At 35.4% G+C, this 15,611-nt stretch overlaps 2 protein-coding genes across 2 annotated transcripts in view; both read left to right on the forward strand.

The window, feature by feature from the left end:
* Positions 1 to 15,611, forward strand: part of LOC141337909 (uncharacterized) — an 831,413-nt gene that overhangs the window by 342,511 nt on the left and 473,291 nt on the right. The window lies entirely within an intron of this gene.
* Positions 10,632 to 14,048, forward strand: LOC141338834 (cyclin-L1-like). The gene is made up of 4 exons (XM_073844450.1): positions 10,632 to 10,856; positions 11,874 to 11,948; positions 13,494 to 13,603; positions 13,674 to 14,048. The coding sequence occupies exons 1-4, from the start codon at positions 10,632 to 10,634 to the stop codon at positions 13,873 to 13,875; spliced, it is 612 nt and encodes a 203-aa protein (XP_073700551.1). The 3' UTR covers positions 13,876 to 14,048.

A 15,611-nucleotide genomic window follows, 5' to 3' on the forward strand; every position in this document is an offset into this window, starting at 1 on the left:
TCAATATTAATGATAGTTAGACACTGGCAAAAGGTCATAAATGGGCGTGGAGCAGGCACTCTATAGCGCCATCTTTTGACAAAAGTTGGGGGGTTAGTTTTTCCTACAGTCACCAAACTCTGTACTTATATTGTTCTCATCAATCTGGACAACTTTCTAAATCAAACTCATTAGCTAAGACCAACAGAAAGCCGGCTATTTTGATTTGAAGGTGGATTTTTTGAAAAATCAGGTAGTAAACAAATTCACACTACTCCTAAGAACAACCAGCTGTTCACACCAAACTTTTTTAACATGAAGAGAAGATTCTGAAGATGTTAAATTGCGAGCGGATTTTGGATATCTCGAACGGTGTTGACGTGGTGATTTTTTAAAGATGTAGTAAAAAACATAACCCTATTTTTTTATATCTTTAAAGTGCAGCATCCAAACTCTTTAAAACTTTTTTCACACAGAGATCTAATCATTCTGAGCAAGTGCTGGAAATATACATTTTATACAAGCTTCAATGAATTAAAGAAAATTAAAAAAATAACTCAGAAACCTGCTGTCACTCTGGTGAATGTCTCTACAGTATGTGTGTGCGTTCAGTCAGGCACAGAGAAGCTCATTATTGCAGGGGGGAGGGGTGAGAGGCAGAGAGGGTGACAGAGTAGAGAGCCATCCTACAGACCATCTTTGAACAAAAAATGCACATATGTATTTTAATTACATAAATATGTCTGATCTTTGAGAGTCTGATATTTTGAGAAAATATAAAAGGTCACTTTGTCTTTCATTGTTCGTATTTTGCAGTTGTTGTTTTTTATTTATTTTTTACTTAACTGTACCATGAACTTGTCCTATTCAGTCACATAGCAAAAGATTTAAAAAAATACAACTTTTTAGCATGATCAATTTATCTTCATTGATAGACAATATTTACATAGTGTTATTTATTGAATATAAAATAATAATAATAAAAAAATATGACAAACTTTGACAACAAAACAAACGTTACTGTTATCTCTTCAAAACATGTGAAAACCATAATTTAAAGATCAGTTATATATATATCACCCCGTTAAAATACTCAACTTGATTTTTAAAGATATTTTGAAAGAATGAAGAGTTTATAGAGCACTTTATTGTGTATTGCTGTACACCCACATGAACTGTGCTCATGTTCATGTTAATTCACAGTACATAAACTTTATATGAATACTTTTTTTAGCTTAATATTAATTAACATTAATAAATGCTATTTATTTATTGGTCATGTTAACTAATATAGTTAATTTTAACAAATGAAACTGGATGGCAACATTTTATATTTTGTGTGTATGTGTCTGTGTGTTGATTTTAAAGTGTAACCCTTTCAATTCTGTAAACTTAAAATCCAAACTAGCAGAGGGTTACTGTGAATGCATGTGCCAACTGGGCACCATCTTCCTTATTGATTATTAGTTATGTAGCACTTAAGAGTGATGTCTTATAACAGGAGTCACCAGCAAAGCAATATCCACACAAAAATTGTACAGATAGGTAACAATGACATTTAAGCAAAAGTGGTGGATGTAAAGGAAGCAATAATAACATTTTGCTATCATCATGAATCATGTTCTTATCATCATTTGTAGCATACTGGTTCACAGTTGGCATTTATCTGAAGTCCTTGCATTGATTGCATTTAGTTAAATCAACATTATATTTGTTCAGTCTGATCTTGAAGCCTTAGAGATGTTAAATTGTGAAGATCTTGAGTTTTCATTAAAGGGCATGTCTGTGGTGGCCTGACAAAGTTTGATGTTTCTGCATAGACATAGAAGTGGTTATAACTTAGCCTGAAAATGTCTGATCTGCCACAAAATTCACAGGTTTGGTAAGAGTCCTGGCCTGAAGACACCTAAAGACCAATATTCAGATATTATCATAGCGCCACCTGTTGGCAGCAGGATATCTCATATATTTCACTAACTCAAACATACCAAGGTCAATCTGCACCAAACTTCATATGTTTGATAAAAGTGCTGGCCTGAACACATCTACATGCCAATAATCAGTTATAGGCATAGCGCCACCAGCTGGCAGCGGCAAGTTTGGCACATTTAAGTGACTTTGACATATTTCTCCTACATTTACTGTATTAAAAGCATACTGCCCACCGTTTGCTGTTTTCCTGAAGCCACCGGTCGGCGGTGAGCCCGGGTGCGAGGGCCCGTTCATCGCTGCTCGCAGCTTTAATTTTTTTTATTTTTTTTATTTTTTTACACCTTCCGGGCACTTTTGGGGGCCTTAACATACTCAAAAACTCTTGAAAATTTGCACACACGTCGGAATCTGCGGCCATCAGGACGCCACAGAGGCTGGGACCCGGGCGTGGTTCAGGGCCTCTACAGCGCCCCCTGGAACACAGTTTGAAAACTTGATGTACTGCGCACACATACTTGCATGTATTGATATGAAACTCGGTACACATATAGATCTCACTGAGCCAAACAACTTTTGTACTCTATGTCATAGGCTCCACCTGACAGGAAGTGAGATATTTAGGGCTGTTTAAAAAGCGCATGCTCTGGAATTTAACGTACTCCTCCCAGGAATTCCATGGGATTGTCACCAAACTCGGTTAGCATGATCTCAAGACATTGGGGACGCTAAATTGCGAGGAGATTTTTGATATCTCGAACGGTTTGGCCGTGGCAAGGCGACAAAGTTATGGCGAGAAATGAGAAACAGGAAGTGTCTAATAACTGTTGCACACATTGCCTGATTCTGATGAAACTTCACCAGTTTGTTCGTTGTATGATGCCGATTCCATAAATGTGACTATTATGAGTCAAAGTTATAGCGCCACCAACTGGGAGCAGGAAGTGTGTCATTTTCAAAATGCTTTGAAATCAGCCTCTTAATTTTACTCGATTTTCTTTAAACTTCATCAAAATCATGTCAAAACACGGCCGATAAGAATATGTAAAGGGGTCGATGATAAATCGAATGCTGTTGCCATGGCAACGTGTCAAACTTTAAAATTAGATTCCTGTCTTTTCGAGGCAGATAACATGCTTAGAATTTCATGAAACTCAACACACACATCAATATTAAGGATAGTTAGACACTGGCGAAAGGTCATAAATGGGCGTGGAGCAGGCACTCTATAGCGCCATCTTTTGACAAAAGTTGGGGGGTTAGTTTTTCCTACAGTCACCAAACTCTGTACATATATTGTTCTCATCAATCTGGATAACTTTCTAAATCAAACTCATTAGCTAAGACCAACAGGAAGCCGGCTATTTTGATTTGAATGTGGATTTTTGGAAAAATCAGGCTGTAAACAAATTCACACTACTTCTAAGAACAACAAGCTTTTCACACCAAACTTTTTTAACATGAAGAGAAGATTCTGAAGATGTTAAATTGCGAGCGGATTTGGGATATCTTGAACGGTGTTGACGTGGTGATTTTTTAAAGATATAGTAAAAAAGATGAGCGTAGTTTTTTTTATATCTTTAAAGTGCAGCATCCAAACTCTTTAAAACTTTTTTCACACAGAGATCTTATCATTCTGAGCAAGTGCTGTTAATATAAATTATATACAAGCTTCTATGAATTAAAGAAAATTAAAAAAATAAATCAGAAACCTGCTGTCACTCAGCAGGCTGAATGTCATTATGTGTGTGTGTTCAGTCACCACAGAATTACAGTCTGAGTGAGTGAGTGCAGGGGGGAGGGGTGAAAGGGAGATAGAGAGAGTGAAACTGTTTTGCAATAGACCATCTTTGAGGAAGAAATACACACACACACACACACACACACACACACACACACATATATATATATATATATATATATATATATATATATATATATATATATAGTGTAATCGACATAAATATGTCTGATCTTTGAGAGTCGGATATTTTGAGAAAATATAAAGGGTCACTAAGTCTTTCATTGTTTGTATTTTGCAGTTGTTGCAGTTTTTTTTACTGAACTGTACCATGAACTTGTCCTATTCAGTCACATAGCAAAAGATTAAGAAAAATGCAACTTTTAGCATTAGCGATTTATCTTCATTGATAGACATTTATTTTCATAGTGTTATTTATTGAATATAAAATTTAAATTAACAATTTCAAGACAAACTTGGACAACAAAACAAGCTTTGCTGTTATCTGTTCAAAACATCTGAAAATTATACAATTTTAAGATGAGTTTTATATATATATATATATATATATATATATATATATATATATTGCCCCTTTCAATACTCAACTTGTTTTTAAAGATATTTTGAAAGAATGAAGCGTTTATAGAGCACTTTATTTTGTATTGCTGTACACCCACATGAACTGTGTTCATGTTCATGTTAATTCACAGTACATAAACTATATATGAATACTTTTTTAGCTTAATATTAATTAACATTAATAAATGCTATTTATTTATTGGTCATGTTAACTAATATAGTTAATGCTAACAAATAAAACTGAATGGCAACATTTTATATTTTGTGTGTATGTGTCTGTGTGTTGATTTTAAAGTTTAACCCTTTCAATTCTGTAAACTTAAAATCCAAACTAACAGAGGGTTACTGTGAATGCATGTGCCATCTGGGCACCGTCTTCCTTATTGATTCTTAGTTATGTAGCGCTTAAGAGTGATGTCTCATAACAGGAGGAGTCACCTGCAAAGCAATATCCACACACAAATTGTACAGAAAGGTAACGATGACATTTAAGCAGAAGTGGTGGACGTAAAGCAAGCAATAATAACATTTTGTTATCATCATGAATCATGTTCTTATCATCATCATCATCAGAGTATAGGGAAATTTTTGCATATTGGTTCAGAGTTGGCATTATCTGAAGTCCTTGCATTGATTGCATTTAATTAAATCAACATTATATTTGGTCAGTCTGATCTTGAGGCCTTAGAGATGTTAAATTGTGAAGATCTTGAGTTTTCATTGAGTTGTTATAACTTAGCCATAAAATGTCTGATCTGCCACAAAATTCACAGGTTTGGTAAGAGTCCTGGCCTGAAGACACCTAAATACTAATATTCAGATATTATCATAGCGCCACCTGTTGGCAGCAGGATATATCATATCTTTCACTAACTCAAACATACCAAGGTCAATCTGCACCAAACTTCATATGTTTGATAATAGTGCTGGCCTGAACACATCTACATGCCAATAATCAGTTATAGGCATAGCGCCACCATCTGGCAGAGGCTAGTTTGGCACATTTAAATGACTTATGACATATTTTTTCTATATTTACTGTATTAAAAGCATACTGCCCAGCGTTTGCTGATTTCCTGAAGCCACCGGTCGGCGGTGAGCCCAGGTGCGAGGGCCCGTTCATCGCTGCTCGCAGCTTTAATTATTATTCTTCTTCTTCTCCAAAATGAAAAGTCTTTTTGAGGGCCTAAACATGCCCGAAAACTCACGAAACTTTGCACACGCATCAGACCTGGCGAAAATTTACATCTGATATGGTTTTCAAAAGTGGGTGTGGCAAAATGGCTCAATAGCGCCACCTATAAAATTTCAACGGAGTGCGCCTCGAGCTGCGTTTCACGTACATGTACGAAACTCGGTACACACATGTAACACACCAATACCTACAAAAAAGTCTCCTGGTGCAACATCCGAAACCCAACAGGAAGTCCGTTATATTTAATTTCCTGTACGATTTTTGTGCAGTTTTTGCCATTTTCAGGCCTCGTACTTTAACGAACTCCTCCTACAGTTTTTATACGATCATCTTCAAATTTGCTGAGTGTCATCATAAGGCCTTTGCGATGTTAAATTGCGAAGCTTTAGAGTTTTCGTCGAAGGGCGTGTCCGTGGCGGCCTGACAAACTTTGATGTTTCGCCATGAAAAAGGAAGTTGCTATAACTCAGGCATACGATGTCCGATCTGCCTCAAACTTCAAATGTTTGATGACAGTCCGGTCCTGAACACACGTTAGTGCCCATATTTAGTTATAGTCATAGCGCCACCTGCTGACAACAGGAAATGACATGTTTAACACTGTTACGGACTCCTAGAAACATATTGAAAAGCGTTAACTAGTCTTAAATAGGCTAGCAACATGCTACAAACATGCTAAAACATGCTAGCAACACTTAGCTAAGAGCTAAAGCATGCTATTAATACAAATACAAAAGGAAATTGCTGTAACTCATGTATATAATGTTGAATCTGACCCAAACTTAATATTCAACATGCTACAAAAATAATAAAGCATGCTAGCAACACTTAGCTAATATGCTAAAGCATGCTAATAATACAATGAAACAGGAAGTTACTCTAACTCAGGCATACAATGTCTAATCAGCCCCAAACTTAACATGTTTGATAAGAATCCTGGCCTAAACATACGCCCATGCCCGTATTCAGTTATAGTCATAGCGCCACCAGCTGGTAACAGGAAGCCACATGTTTAATACTGTTGTGGATGCCTAGCAACATTTAAAAAAAATTCAACAACTGTTAAACAGGGTAGCAACATGCTAGAAACATGCTATAACATGTTAGCAACATTTAGCTAAGTGCTAAGTGCTAAGTGCTAATGCAATGAAACAGGAAGTTACTGTAACTCAGGCATGCAATGTCCAATCAGCCCCAAACTTCACATGTTTGATAACAGTCCTGGCCTGAAGATATCTACATGCCAATATTCAGTTATAGTTATAGCGCCACCTACTGTCAACAGGAAGTGACATGTTTAACACTGTGACACACTATTAGCAACACACTAAAAAAGCCATTGAGTGCTAAACTAGTTTAAAACGTACTCAAACATGCTAGCAACACTTACTTAGTGCTAAAGCATGTTGTTAAAGACATAAAACAGGAAGTTACTGTAACTCAGACATGCAATGTCCAATCAGCCCCAAACTTCACGTTTGATAAGACTCCTGGCCTGAAGATATATACATGCCCATATTAAGTTATAGTCACAGCGCCACCTGCTGACAACAGGAAGTGACGTTTAATGGTGTTACGGACTCCTAGCAACATATTAAAAAGCGTCAGCAAGTTTTAAATAGGCTAGCATCATGCTAGAATCATGTTAAAACATGCTAGCAACACTTAGCTGAGAGCTAAAGCATGATATTAATACAAAGAAAAATCAGTGTAACTCATGCATACAATGTCCAATCTGACCCAAGCTTAATATGTTTGATAAGAGTCTTGGACTGAATACATTTACATGCCAATATTCAGTTATAGTCATAGCGCCACCAGCTGGCAACAGCAAATTACTTGTTTTACACTAACTTAAGCATGCAATGTACAATTTGCACCAAACTTGACATGTTTGCCACCTGCTGGCAACAGGAAGTCACATGTTTAATACGGTTGTGGATGCCAAGCAACATTTTAAAAATATCAACAAGTGTTAAATAGGGTAGCAACATGCTAGAAACATGTTAGCAACATTTAGCTAAGTGCTAAAGCATACTCTTAATGCAATGAAACAGGAAGTTACTGTAACTCAGGCATGCAATGTCCAATCAGCCCCAAACTTAATATGTTTGATAAGAGTCTTGGACTGAATACATTTACATGCCAATATTCAGTTATAGTCATAGCGCCACCAGCTGGCAACAGCAAATTACTTGTTTTACACTAACTTAAGCATGCAATGTACAATTTGCACCAAACTTGACATGTTTGCCAATAGTCCTGGCCTGAAGACATCTAAAAGCCAATATTTTGTAATAGCGCCACCTGTTGGCAGCAGGATATGTCATGACTTACACTCAAGCATGCCATGTTCAAGCTTCACCAAACTTCATATGTTTGATAAAAGCGCTGGCCTGAACACATCTGCATGCCAATATTCAGTTATAGGCATAGCGCCACCAGCTGGCAGAAGGAAGATTGGCACATATCAATGACTTTGACATATTCCTCCTACATTTTCTGTGTTAATAGCATAGTGCCCACCATTCGCCACCGATCGGCGGTGAGCCCGAGTGCGAGGGCCCTACCATCGCTGCTTGCAGCTTTAATTTGTTTTGTATTGCTTTTTACCTTCTCCTCTCCAAAACTCGTTTTTTTTAAATTCAGGTAATTTTATATTTTGAAAAATATTATTATATAAACAAAGCCGTTTGAACAGCGCTCTTCACTTGTTCTTTTATTTTGGTATGACGGCACTTACAAAACAGGCTTCTTTTTATCGTTTATTTTACATTAATAACCAATAGGTTAAAACACATGATGTTTTGGCAGCTAATCTATTGGTGATTAATATAAAATAAAGCTAAAAACTCTGTTTTGTCAGTGTTGCATAGTCTCATATAGCCTACTGAGAAATAAAGTTTAATAAATGCAAAACAATGCATCCAGCACTTAAACAGGTGTCCTGTTTGAATTTGGGGGCGGGGCCACTTGTGAATCCGTGAGAGCAGTTTACAAACTGTGGGAACGGATTACAAAAGCGTGCGCACGGATTATGAATTTGTGGGAACGGATTCAAAATCCGAGCGCATGGATTGGAAATTCGTGGGCACGGTTTGTTAATCCGTGGGCACGAATTGTTAAACCGAGGGAACAGTTTAAGAATTCGTGAGTACGGTTTATAAACTGAGGGAACGAATTGCAAAACCGTCCCCACGGATAAATTATTTTTCTTCTACAGGTGACGTAAGGGGCTCCGTAGTGATGAGAACAGAGATCGAGACAGATGTAGCTTTCAGTGAAAAACAATGGCTTTACGTTGGTGTTACGTCGCAATATTTTAAAGATATGTCTTTTCATACTGTATTTTTATAAATATTTATGTTTTAAACCATGGAGGTGAGCCAATGGATATCACACAAGCAACGTGAAAACTGCGCAATGTTAAAGTGAAAGTAAAATCTGACTTTCAGCATCTGATGTGCATTCTTTCACAGACAATGAGAGACGATTATACTTCATATGCTAATATTAATTTAGTCCCCTAATATTTTCCTTGTGCCCCGAATATGGTGGGAAACGTATAAAAAAAGAAACGTATATATATACACATGTTACAATATATTGTGTAAAGTTTGTTTCTAAAAATCGGTTCTTGAAATAAAGCTCTTAATTTTCATTGATGACTGCAGTGTTATTAGGGGTTAAGAAAGTCATAATTATGATTTCAGGTGGTCTTAAATGTGGGACTGAAAGACAAGAATTGCGATGAAACTTCAAAAGGCTATCCATTGAATAAATCTGAGCGCTGCACGTTTCAAAGTCGTTTGCTGCTTTGTGTCCCATTCTGACAGCGCCTCCTGCTGGAAGAGAAACACAGAGTTGTTCATGTGAATTTTTTTACAGTCTATGATGTGATGGATCCAGAAGATAATGTTATAAAAATGTAAACAATTAAATAGTTTAAACAAAGGCAGTAAAATCTGTGTATATGTTATTTAAGTAATATAATACTTAATTGATAATAATTGTTTAAATTAATATAATTGATTTATTCTTTGAAACTTTAATATTAATTTCTGCAATTGCAATGCCTTGATTAAAGTTTGAACTCTCTGAATCTCTTCTGACAGTTTGTTTGTTTTTTTGTTTGTTTGTTTGTTTGTTTGTTGGGGGTAAGGGTGCTAAAAGGCTCTTTATTGTTGTTAATTTGTAGACTGTTAAAATACAGTATGTAATGAGAAGGTTTTGGAACATTGTAAATTGTATGATGTAACTGTTTATACTGTAAGTTATTTATATATTGCTGTTATTCGTATCAAAATGCAACACCTTCAACTTTAATCAAATGTTGGCATCATGCCATAGGCCTAATAAGTCTTGACTCCAGCTGAGCTCCCTAGTCTGAAAATATTATTCTGAGAAAAAGTTTGGTAGACAAGTGTGCCAGCTAGACTGCTCCTATAGCCAACAATCCCCACTCTACCCTTCGTCAATTTAATGGCTGAATATGATATTTGGGTGATGTTAATGTAAGTAAATCATGAAAATCTGCTCTTGTTTTTGATCGGTCTCGACTCCTCAAAGACTCGGTCTTGACTCGGACTCGGCATATGCGGTCTCGTCCCCATCACTACCGTTTTTATTTGTTTATTTATTTATTTAGGAGAACATTCTGTGTTTGAGACTGTAACAATATTAACTGTGGTGGCAGGATTTATTATAACAATATTTCTCCTCAGGTGTTTTTTATTTATATATATATATATATATATATATATATATATATATATATATATGTGTGTGTGTGTGTGTGTGTGTGTGTGTGTGTGTGTACCTGGTATTCATCACGTTGTGGGGACCAAATGTCCCCATAAGGATAGGAATACCAGTAGATTTTGACCTTGTGGGGACATTTCTCAGGTCCCCATGAGGAAACAGGCTTATAAATCATGCACAATGAGTTTTTTTGAGGAAGTAAAAGTATGCACAATCTCCTGTGAGGGCTAGGTTTAGGTGTAGGGTAGGTTTAGGGTGATAGAAAGTACGGTTTGTACAGTATAAAAACCATTACGCCTATGGAATGTCCCCATAAAACATGTAAACCCAACGTGTGTGTGTGTGTGTGTGTGTGTGTGTGTGTGTGTGTGTGTGTATTGTCTCAGTCGATGCGGCAGATGGCGCTGTGAACCGCGCTGAACTCAAACTCACATCCGCGCCAACATGGCGGCGGCCACCGGAGCTCTTCTGCCCGGTGAAGGGCTCGTGATCGCGGGTAAACTCTACTCGGGTGTCGCGCTCACTCTGGACAATTGCCTGCTGCCCCCCGAGAGCGTGCACTGCAGCCCCTCGCGCGCACACGGACTGTCCATGCGCACAGAGGAGCAGCTTCGGAACCGCGTGTGTGAGATGATCCAGAGCGCGGGAATCCTGCTCCGCTTGCCTCAGGTCGGCGCTGGACGAGCTGTTCCCTAGCAACGATTTGTCCCCCCTACTCTTGAAAACAAACCCGCTCTAAACTAAGATGGTTAACTAGCTCTCAGCTTGACCAAACTAGTCTGGTTTGTTTGGAGAATGGTTTTGGGCTCTTGTAACGCAAGTCTGGTCTAGTTAAGATCAGTTTTGGGGGTAACGCTTTACAAGATACCTAATATGACTTTTTCCAAATAACTAGTAAAGTAGCGCATTAGTTTTTAATTGACCGTTACTTTTTCAAATAAGTAACGCCCGTTACTTTCCCCCTCATTTATTGATTAAAAGCTCTCCTGTCCCCATGTTGAGAGAAATTGTAAGATGTTACTTTAGTTCTAGAATAAATGTGAACATGCATTACTTCATCTCACTCACTAAAAAACAGATACAATGTTACTCAAAATACATAAAAACTTTAAATTCAACGCAAACCTGCAATAATTAGGCTAAATATGTGAAATAACAAAAACATCCTTTATGTATTTAATCCCATTTTATTAACCAATGTCTTTGCTGCCGCCCTTCGATGATCCAATTCATCCATACTAATGAGCAAAAATTACTCGAGAAAATCTAACATTTGTTTTCCTTTTTTTATTGCTGAAGAGTTTATTTTTTTCTTCTGCGGTCTACTGTACAGACGTCAATTTACTTTTCTCTAAGCCTGAGGCTTTTGCTGTAATAAGGCTTTTACATTTGACAAAAATACAACTTTTTATATTAAAAACAAACAAGCAAGCCCTGCCCAGATTTAAAAAGTAACGCAAAAGTAACGTAACGCATTACTTTCCATAAAAAGTAACTAAGTAACGTAATTAGTTACTTTTTTTAGGGCGTAACTCAATATTGTATATTGTATAATATTTTAAAAGTAACTTTCTCCAACACTGGTTAAGACAGTAAACCATGTTTTGTTTTTGTTTTTCAGCAGGACTGTGTTATTAAGCATAAAAGATGTTTGGATGTTTTAAGAGTTGATGACTGTTTTACCAGGTTGCCATGGCAACGGCCCAGATCCTGTTCCATCGCTTCTTCTACTGCAAATCATTCGTCAGACACTGCGCCGAGGTCAGATGCTAATAGTCCACTTTAGACGTTCTGATAGCTTCCCTGATAGCACATACTTCATGTCTGCAAGTACGTGGTTTTTTTAGAGAGTTTGCTCCTCTGCAATACGTCTATTGCACGTTTCCTATCAGATGTCAAATAGACATTTATTAGATGTCTTTAAGATGTTTATGAATTAGAATGTATGTAAAATTGACGTCTTATAGATGTTTGTACACAACAGATGCTTTCCAGATCAAGAGATCTTTAACAGACGTCTTGCAGACGTACGTGTGCTATCTGGGATGCATTCTAATTCATAAACGTCTTAAAGACATCTAATAGACGTCTATTTGCCATATGATAGGAAACGTCCAATAGACGTATTGCAGATGAGCAAACACTATAAAAATGCGTCTTGCAGACTTCAAATAGATGTTTCTGAGATGTACGTGTGCTATCAGGGATGTAGTTTGTACTTTTAACCCTGTTGCAGATGCTGGCCATGGTGTTTATCTAGTAATTATGACTTAACTCATTATATTGACTTTTTATCTCATTATTTTGACTTTTATCTAGTAATTATGGTTAAGTAAGTCATAATTTTGACTTTTAAATCATGATTTTGACTTTTATCTAATAATTATGACTTAAGTCATAGTTTTGACCTTTTTTCTTATAATTTTGATTTAGTCAAAATTATGACTTATCTCAAAGTTATTTTTTTAAAGTCAAATTTAAAAAATTTGTATCAATTACAATTAATAATTTCGACATGGTAAATCATAATTTAGACTTTTATCTTGTAATTGTGACTTAAGTCATTGTTTTCACTTATCTTTTAATTCAGCCTTTTTATCTTAATTATCACTTTTAAAATGAATAATTTTGATGTGGTAAGTCATAATTTAGATTTTTTTTATCTCATAATTTAGAGATTTTAATTCATAATTTTGACTTTATCTCCTAATTGTGCTTTTTAAAGTCATAATTTTGACTTTTTATCTCATAATTTTGAATTTTTAAATCATAATTTTGATTTATCTCATAATAAAGAGTTTTAAATGCATTATTTTTTATCTTGTAATTTTTCTATTAACATTATTTTGACTTTTATCTCATAATTATGACTTAAATTCACAATTTTGCCTTTTTATCTCGTAATTATGACTTAAGTCATAATTTTGACTTTCTATGTCTTACTAATAACTTAAGTATGTCATAATTCTGACTTTCATTCATTTTCAGGCATTCATTTTTTTCTTACCTAATCCTTACTGTTTTTATTCGTTGATGAAAATGTAGATTTTAAAAGTAGATTTTCGTCATAGTTTTTGACATTCAGAATGAGTTTTCGTTTTGTTATCGTCTCGTTTTCGTCAGTGAAAAAAATGTTGACGAAAAATTGACACTGATTCTAAATCATAAACATTTGAAAGACATCTATTTGACATTATAGGAAATGTCCTTATGGACATATTGCAGATGAGCAAATGCTTTCTATCAGGGATGTAGTTGCAAAAGGTGTAAAATCCAATAATCTGTAAATGTACCATCTCTAAACAGACGGTGGCCATGGCGTGTCTCCAGCTGGCGTCTAAGATTGAGGAGGAGCCGCGGCGGGTGAGGGACGTGCTGAACGTCTTCCACCACCTCAGACACGCCGCAGGACACAGGTAACACTGCTCACCTGTCCAGCGTGTGTGAGTCTGCGTGTGTGTCCTGAAGCTGCGGTGTCTCCGTCAGGCGAGTCAGTCCCATGCCGCTGGACGACGGCTACATCAGCCGCAAGAGTGACGTGATCAAAGCAGAGCGCCGCGTCCTGAAAGAGCTGGGCTTCTGTGTCCACGTCAAACACCCGCACAAGGTCAGGCCGCCGCATTCTTACATGCATGGGTTGCTTTTTAGCCCACAAACAGTTTACGCAAGTATGCACTTTTTTTGCTAATGCATCGCAAGCTTTTGTGCCACAGTTTGGGTGCATTTTTATACTTGTTAAATCCTGCATTTTACATCAGATATGAACTCTTTACACAAATATGCTAATTCTTTGATAATGCATTGTGAGCTTGCGTGCATAGTCTGCAGTGATGGAATAACAGCGCTATAAATAAATGGCGTTACTAACGGCGATGATGATTGGTGTGTCTGTAAACGTGGATCTGTAAACAATGGACTTACAAAATTATAGATAGTATCTATAACTAATTACTTTTTTAAAGGTATGTGCCCAACACTGATAGTCTGACACATTTGCAGCATTTTAGGCCAGAAAAGTATTTTGTACGGAAATACACAAGTCTTTTGCTAATGCATCGCACACATGTGCCAGTTAGACTGGTGCGTTTTTATGGAAGCCCATTTCTGCTACGTAAGAAAAAAATCTTAAATAATTTAAATTTTCATGTTGAAATTATCAGATAAAAAGTCAAAATTATGACTTTAAAAGTCAAAATTATGACAAATTATGATAAAGCCTCGGTTTCACAGACAAGACTTAAGTCCTAATTATGAGATAAAAAGTTGAAATTATGACTTAAGTCATAATTATGAGTTACAATTAAATTTTGACTTAAGTCATAATTTCAACTTTTTATCTCATAACTTGAGTTGTAATTATGAGATAAAAAGTTGAAATTATGACATAAGTCATAATTATGAGATACAATTAAATTTTGACTTAAGTATTGAGATAAAAAGTTGAAATATGACTTAAGTCATAATTATGAGATAAAAAATAAATTTTGACTTAAGTCATTATGAGATAAAAAGTTGAAATTATGACTTAAGTGATAATTATGAGAGACAATTACATTTTGACTTAAGTTATGAGATTAAAAAGTTGAAATATGACTTAAGTCATAATTATGAGATAAAATTAAATTTTGACTTCAACTTTTTGTCTCATAACTTAAGTCAAAATTTTATTTTATCTCATAATTGTGACTTAAGTCATAATTTCAACTTTTTATCTCATAACTTAAGTTATAATTATGAGACGACAAGTCAAAATTGTGACGTACTGAGTCGCAATTATGAGATAAAAAGTCGAAAATATGACTTAAAAAGTTGAAATTATAAGATAAAAAGTCAAAATTATGACAAGTCATAATTACAAGATAAAAAGTCTAAATTATGACTTTAAAAGTCTAAATTATGACAAATTATGATAAAGCCCCGGTTTCACCGACAAGACTTAAGTCATAATTAAGAGATACAATTAAATTTTGACTTAAATCATAATTTCAACTTTTTATCTCATAACTTGAGTTGTAATTATGAGATAAAAAGTTGAAATTATGACATAAGTCATAATTATGAGATAAAAAAGAAATTTTGACTTAAGTCATTATGAGATAAAAAGTTGAAATATGACTTAAGTCATAATTATGAGATAAAAATTTTTTTGACTTAAGTCATTATAAGATAAAAGTTGAAATTATGACTTAAGTGATAATTATGAGAGACAATTAAATTTTGACTTAAGTTATGAGATTAAAAAGTGGAAATATGACTTAAGTGATAATTATGAGAGACAATTAAATTTTGACTTAAGTCATAATTTCAACTTTTTATCTCATAACTTAAGTTATAATTATGAGATGAAAAGTCAAAATTATGACTTACTGAGTCGAAATTATGAGATAAAAAGTCGAAATTATGACTTAAAAAGTTGAAATTATA

Source organism: Garra rufa, chromosome 7, assembly GCF_049309525.1.
Source record: "Garra rufa chromosome 7, GarRuf1.0, whole genome shotgun sequence".
NCBI lineage: Eukaryota > Metazoa > Chordata > Actinopteri > Cypriniformes > Cyprinidae > Garra > Garra rufa.